Source organism: Juglans regia, chromosome 6, assembly GCF_001411555.2.
Source record: "Juglans regia cultivar Chandler chromosome 6, Walnut 2.0, whole genome shotgun sequence".
Taxonomy (NCBI): Eukaryota; Viridiplantae; Streptophyta; class Magnoliopsida; order Fagales; family Juglandaceae; genus Juglans; species Juglans regia.
The window spans coordinates 11,105,198-11,113,366 of NC_049906.1; the positions used below are offsets into that span (position 1 = coordinate 11,105,198).

Genomic DNA, 8,169 nt, shown 5'->3' on the forward strand with positions numbered 1-8,169 from the left:
TGAGCTACTTCCATCGGGAGCATCGTTACCTAAAAATACATATGAGGCTAAAAAGTACATGAGTGACTTAGGGCTTGAATGCGTAAAAATCCTAGTATGTCCTAACGGTTGCATGTTGTTTTGGAAGAATAATAAAAATAGAGAAACATGTATGTTTTGCCAAACTTTAAAATGGAAGCAAAATACTAATACAGTTGAAAGGAATAAAAGAAGCCCAGCAAAGGTTTTGCGTTGGTTTCCTTTGAAGTCAAGATTGCAAAAACTTTTTATGTCATCAAAAACAGCTTCACACATGAAGTGGCATGCTGAAGGTCGAACAGATGATGGTGTATTACGGCATCCGGCCGATGGGATGGCTTGGAAGACGTTTGACTCACAACACAATAATTTTGCATTTGACCCACGCAATGTCAGACTTGGATTAGCCGCGGATGGATTTAATTCTTTCGGTAACATGAGCATCTCTCACAGTACTTGGCCAGTTATGATCATACCTTATAATTTGCCTCCTTGGATGTGTATGAAACGATCAACTTTCATGTTCTTATTGATAATTCCAGGCCCATCTTCACCCTCTATGAAAATAGATGTATACCTTGAGCCTTTAATAACAGAACTGAAGGAATTATGGGAGGTCAGATCACCGACCTATGATGCCTGCTCTAAAAGAATGTTTACGATGCATGCAGCCTTGATGTGGACAATCAATGAATTTCCTGCACATGATTACTGACGTTTGTAAGTGCCAGCAACACAGCCCACAAAACGTCGAGTGCAACAAATATTAATGGCACTTGTAGATGCCGGTGAAAAAAAATGTTGGGAATGAACTGGTCGATTTCCAGCATTTGAAAATGTCAGCAACATAATAAACAAAACATCGGTAACCAAAAAAGGGATGATGGCATGCCGGCAAATAACCAAAAAATAACAGCACTTGTAGACGCTGGTGAACAAAAATGTTGGGAAGGAATTGGTCAATTGCCAGCATTTGAAAATGTCAGCAACATAATAAATAAAACGCCGGTAACCAAAAAAGGGATAATGGCGTTTACATAAACGCCAGCAAAGAACCAAAATATTAATGGCACTTGTAGACGCCGGTGAACAAAAATGTTGGGAAGGAATTGGTCGATTGCCGACATTTGAAAATGTCAGCAACAAAATAAACAAAATGCCGATAACCAAAAAAGGGATGGTGGCGTTTACATAAATGCCGGTAAATACTATTCCCGACAATTAGTTGCCGGCGCTTGGGTTGTGCCAGTACACAAACTCCGGTAATCACATTACCAACATTTATTGTCCAATTGCCGGCATTTAGGTGACACCGGCAAACCAACGTTTTTTTGTAGTGGATCTGGTTGGGATATGCTCTGATACCATTTGTAACGCCCTAATGGAATGCCCAAACCACATGGCCTATACTCTAAAAGGACTAGTCAATGATATAATTGGAGCCCCATTGGAACCTTATAAAAAGCAAGAACTTCTCATTCTCAAGCAATATGAGATCCCATACACCACCTATATTTATCCATATCATATGAGGTATCACATCGTTGGCTTCGGAGTAGGCACATTATCTTCTTGTACCAATCCAGAGCTTGAGACACAGAACAAACATATAAAGTATAAGAAGCCTATGCATCTTTGAAAAAAAAGCATGAATATAATCGATCCCTGTGCTTGCGTGTTGCGTTTACGTATGATTGTCTTGCGATGAATATGCGAGTTTCTTAGAGATTTAAAGGATTATATAAAGGGAGAAGAGTTCGAAACTATATGTTGTGATCTTCAGAATATTTGCAAAGGGTCAAATACGAAATAAATGGTGCTATCTCAACCACAGATAATAAACGGTTACTTCTCATCATTTCAACTGCAAATAATAAACGCTTGCGTGAATAAGTTTGTTCTCACATTTTTTTTTAACAAAAGTTTGTCTTCACAAATTTTTATTCAAAGCATTGGCCCTGTTTCTTAATTAATTATGAAAATACTATACTTTTTATCTATGTTGCCTCTTTTCCATATCTTAGATGTTAAAATGAACAATAAAAAAATTCATTTTGTAATTTCAGTAAACTTTTCATCTTCACCACATGAAAAAAAGCCAAGTGGCATGTTCGAAATCCGAATGCCGAAAGCATAACTCAGGTGGGAACGATTTACACGAAGGCGGGCTTCTCGTACTTTCTCATGCAATCGGGATAGCACCGCTTTTGAGGGACTCGACTTTAGAGATAAATCGAATATTGTGAACTGAATGCCAAGTAAGCAATTAAAACTTGAATTTTATATAATTAAATAGATAATAATATTAGTATTGAATTCATCAAATTTATTTTTAAATTTTAATAAAAAGTATATATTTTTTATTTATCTAAAACCTTCTTATCTATAATTTCACGTTAAATTAACTATTAAATTCATCAAAATAATAATATAATATTATTTTTTAATAATAATATTTTTATTTTTTTCATATTTTATAATTAAACTAATCATACGTTAATTAATAATTTAATTTGATTCTTACATTATTATTACAAGATGGTTGGAGATTAAACATGAATAAAAAAAATTATTGGAGATTAAAAGTGAACAAAAAATAGATTTGATAGGTGAATAGTAGTCTTTCAAATTCGAAGAAATATATCCATTTACTATAGCTCAAAACTTCTCACTTATATCTTTGGCTAATCTAATGCAGCTCTCTTTGATAAAATTTATCATATTTTATATTTAGCTAAATCTTTTATGAAGTCAATGCGAATGCTCTAATTGATGGTGTAAACGGGTTGAGTTAGAGCGATTTATTGCCAAGTTATATTTTATAGTCAAGAACAATTTAATTTATTTTCAAATGAGCTAATTCACGAACTATTTAATTTTGACAAAATTAATTATATAGTAACTATATATATACCCAAATTTTGTAATAGAAAGCAACCTTTCTACTAGCTCGATCTTGCATGCATGGTTCCCTCCCACCTTGTGCACACTAGTGAAATTGATTAAAAGCCAAAGAAAAAATTAGGCAAAACAATCTTCTTTCACAAAACATGCATCACTAACAATTAAAACCTTAAAAAAAAAACAATTAAACTCACAAAAAGGAAAACGATAACAATCAAGAATAAATATATTATTTTTTATGACATTTTATTCCTATTCTTAATTCATTCCCAATTAACAACAATCTTCAAAATCCATTTGAAAATAAAAACTCGAGCCCTCACAGTCCTCAAACCCAAACATCGTAGAAGACTCCTCCCTTATATATTCTTAGGTACACGTGTCACCAAGTTACAGATATGTTTTTATGTTTTAGACAGATTGACAGAAATAGGCCCAACAGCGTCATGATGGGGGAGGTCACTGCCTCCTCCTGTTCCCGCTTGCTCTGCCCGTAGACAAACTCCCCTCGCATCCAAACGAGTCGGCGTCGGAAACCAGACGTTGCTGCTGCCTCACCGCAGTTTGATTAAGGTCCGGCGCCAGCTCCGACACGCTCCAAACCTTCACTGACTTGTCGAGACTCCCACTATACACAATCCACCGTGGGTCACCATTGGTTGACAGCTCTCGATCCTCCTCAAGCGCCAAGCACTTCACCGGACCTTGATGGCCTGTTAAGACCGAGAGGCAGGTGTGAATTGTGCCATCCCTCCTCCATACGCATATGCTCTTGTCCGCAGAGCCGGTGAGCACCAGATTTCCGGCCGCTGAGAGGCAGAGGACGGCCAGTTTGTGACCCCTGAGGACTCCACCGTGCGATAACTGCTTGTCCTCGCGCTCCCAGAAATTTACCAACCCATCGGAGGAACCGCAGTACACCACCGAGCCGGAGGTGTTCACAGCCAGCGCTGTCACGGCACACTCCTGCTCCAGAAGCGTTTGTTGGAGAGCGTGCTTCGTGGATTTCCCCTTTTCCTGTCTCCGCCACACCTTGACAGTGCCGTCGGCGGAGCCGGTGAAGACCAAGCCCGCAGAGCTGGCCACTACGGAATTCACCGCGTCGTTGTGGGCGCTGATGGATTCGAGGCACTTGGAGTCGGCCATTCTCCAAACCTTCAAGGTCCTGTCCCAGGACGCTGAATACAAGAGCTGTTTGTCTTCACTCAAACTCAGACAAGACACAGCATCGGTGTGCTTAATCCAGAGAGCAGTCCGATGTCGTCGCACCTCCACATAATTGCTCGGTTTGATGGAGCACTTGAAGATCTCCATCAACGTGGGCAACGTCCCCGAGCGCTTGTGAATGCTAGGGTTCCTCGGGGAGACCTTCCACACGCGTATCTTGCCGTCTTGGTGACCCGTGAAGATCTTCTCGCCAGAGATTATAATCGCCTTAACCAACCCACTATTAGATTTGAACCCCGTGAATTCCTTGAGATTCTTCCACACTCGAATGTTCTTGCTGTCAGAACCGGTGTATAAAAGATCCCCGGACGCTGCCAAGGAATAAATATGGCCTTCTTCGCGGATGAGCGAACCAATGAGACCATTCTGGGGGAGATGCTCATCAAACTGCGACCATGGAGATTTGGCGAACGGAGAAGTCTGGTTCCACGGCGACATAGTCATGGGAGAGCCCTCGCCACTCATCCTGCCGGGGTCGTAGCATCCGGCGGTCATGGTCAAGGAAGCGCTGCTATTACGCAGTGGGAAATCCTCGTGGTTTCCCGTCATGGGAAGGTTTGGATCAGAATACATGATGTTAGCGTATTCCCCAGTCGCCGGAATGTCATTCGTCTCGACAAACATCATTGTACCTCCTCCTGAATTTTTGCCTCTCATCGCAAACTCTCACATCAAAGAAAGCAAAACAAAAACAAAAGAAAAACGAATGAAAGATCTCAGCTTCAAGGATTTGCGATCATTATATACATAAGAGCAGATGAAGAAGCGGAGGAGGCAAAGGATATGAAACATTAACCAAAGGGGAGATAAGAGTAGAGGAGTATATATACATTTATGAATATATAGACCAGAAAAAAACAACGGTAGGGAAGTTTAGGCCAATGGGACGAAGGCACGTGCACAAAGCTAGACCAGAGAGCCATATCGTTTTAATTACAACAGAACCTGTTTTACTTTAATTAGTATCGATGGATGTTACTTAATTGTGCGGTTCTTGCTGTACACAAGGCTATTTTGGGCTAAATTAAGTTGTGAATTTCACAATCTGATCTTTGAGACTTCAAACAAACAGTGGTGTGATTTTCATAATTCGGTTATAATAAGGTGTTGGATTCGGTTACTTTCCATAATTCGTAATAAGGTGTAGATTTTACGCGGGTATTTATAAATTCATGTTGTTCACGGACAACAAGTTTAAATATGTCGATCTGTCTCTCTTTCAAATATAGAAAGTATATATTTTATCATGTATTATAGTTTTTTTTTTATTTGGGGAGGATGGTTTTGAACTCTAGATCTCAATTTTAGAAGTTGGAGTTATGCCAATCAGGCTATAGGCGTTTTGGCATCATGTATTGTAGTTTCAAGTTATAATAATATATATAAGATCAAATGATATTTTTAAGCCAAGTCTAAAAATAAATATATAGTTAGCTATATATATATATATGTGTATGTATATATATATATATATATATATATATATATATGCATGCATGCATGTATAATCTTAATTAATGCAGCTAGCATAAGATGGTCGGGTTCTCGATCTGATAATAATGGCCTCAAGCTATCTAGCTAGCTAGCTAACAAAAGAGCAAGTGAACATGAATAATCATATTGCTGCATGCACTTTGGATCACAAACTGCAGTTGAATTCAAACGGCACCAGTTTGTGGGGCTTATCCATTTCTAGCTTGCATGGATCATATCATGATGTATATGATTTGTACCCGAAAATCAACAGGGACCTCTAACGTCGATTGCAGCTGAATTGTTAGCTAGGGCACTGACCCGAGCTAGCTAGCTCGATCCTCATGATCTTATGAAGTACGTACGTGAGTAGGTTTTTTAAATTATCATTTTTTTTCCTAAAAAAGTTAAACGATGGGAAGAAACTAAAAAGATGATCATCAAGATGTCATACATACTCTCAGAGCCAAAAAGATCAAGAAGCTGATAATATTGGAGAAGTAAGAAAACATGCAGTATTGATCTTTTGGAATTTATATATATATATATATATATATATAGAGAGAGAGAGAGAGAGAGAGAGAGAGAGAGAGAGAGATCAGAGAGAGATCGAAGAAATTAATGGTAATAGAAAAGATAATCATCAAAAACAATATTATGTCAAGTACATGCTCATAATTGGATGTCAATATATACCCATAAAAAATAATGAAATAAAATAAAAAGCAATTGGATGTCGAAATTAATTAATTTCTTATGCATATATATATATATATATATATATATATACACACACACACACACACACATGCATACGGCCATGTGTTTTTTGTACATCATTATTACCACAATATTGTTCATGATCGACCAGTACTACATTATAATTATAAGCTCATTTCGAGTACCTATTGATTTGTACACGATGCATAACAGCTTGAAGATCATCGATCTTGGTCGTAATTATATATATTTGCGCCGGAGCTGCTTTGGGTTTCAATGAAAAGAAAGTAGGATCGATGCACGTTCTGCAGAATCAAATAACGTACAAAAATGGGGGAATGATTGCTGGTAATTGGTAGGTGATCGATCATGTTGATTAATTTCTTTCAGAATCAGCTAGCTTGGGACACTTGGACATATGAACAGGACCATGACTTCATGCATGCTCATTACTTTACTTGCAACTAACTATGGGGATGAACATGATGATCATTTCTTAATTTCTTTTTCAGAAAAAATAACCTAGAAAGTGTAAAATTAGAGAATGGCCTTTAATTTAATTTCTTGGCAACCAAACAAAGCATCGATCGGTCAGATCAAACCGAGCTGGTCATTATATATCATGCATATATGTATGCGTATATAGAAATGGCTGCTTGTATCTAACAGATCAACAATACTCTAGCTACGTCGTACTTTTCCCACCTCTTTCTGGAGAAACAAGCATACTTTGCGAAGCTATTCTGATCACAAGAATGAGCAATTATATATGATCATGGCCTGGAGTGCTGATAAAGTCCGGACACCTGGCTATATATATAAAAGGATCGATGCCACGTTCACATGAATCCACAATGATAAGAGAATTAATTCAATCGCGAGTCACAAAACATTGACATGCATGCAGAACAATTACGTAGAGGACTGCATGCTTGAAATGATCATCCAATGATTAAAGTACTAGCCCGGTAAATCTAATTAGGAATTAATTATCATTAGCCAGTAGTTTTTGTACGATCATGATGATGATATCATGACGTAATTTGTCTTGTAAATTAGTCAAAGGATTGAATTCTCTTAGGTTGTGTTTCGATAAAAGAATTAGGGTTTGTATAATTTATTTAATTTGGATTTCAAATCAACTCAATGATTTCAAATCCAAGATTTTGAAAAGCTAGATTGTTGGCTATGATGAAAATCCAAATCCAAATCCAAATGAATTTTGATATGCTTGTGATATTCCAAATTATAAGGGATTTGAACTTTAAAGACTCTTATTCTTATTATCCAAATCTTCCTCTCCAAATCCATCTATCCAAATGCCCCATTAATGTTCCAAACCAAAAAGAGAGAAGGAAAAATAGAAACTTATAGACATATTGTTGAGGCCTACTTGATTGTAGTTCCAGAGCATTTACTAAGATGGTTGAAATGTGGCAATCTCTAAGAAAATAAATAAGTAAATATGAGATCCAAATGAAAAAATTAATTTTAGTAGTAGACCCACGTAGCACTAGCTTATACAACCCATAACTAGGGGTGAAAAGAAAAAACCAGTAAACTAGACCGAACCAGTGGGTTTGGTTCGGTTCGATCAGGTATCAGTTTCATTTTTTTCAAAATCAGTCAAAATCGGTCTGGTTCCAGTTTTCTTTTTTCTAACACCAGACCAAACCAAACATGACTAATTCATATATATTTTTTAATTTTTTATATTGTATAAAATATTTTTTATTTTTTATATTATATATAATATATATAATTTTATATAAAATAATTTTGTATTATATGATAAATTACTAATTGCTATAATATTAAATTTTAAAA

General features: G+C 36.9%; 1 protein-coding gene across 1 annotated transcript; it reads right to left on the minus strand.

Moving 5' to 3' along the window:
• Positions 1–3,143: 3,143 nt before the first annotated feature.
• LOC109019914 (protein JINGUBANG-like) lies at positions 3,144–4,959 on the minus strand. Its single transcript, XM_019002294.2, has one exon. The coding sequence runs from the start codon at positions 4,804–4,806 to the stop codon at positions 3,382–3,384; it is 1,425 nt and encodes a 474-aa protein (XP_018857839.1). The 5' UTR covers positions 4,807–4,959; the 3' UTR covers positions 3,144–3,381.
• Positions 4,960–8,169: the final 3,210 nt, after the last annotated feature.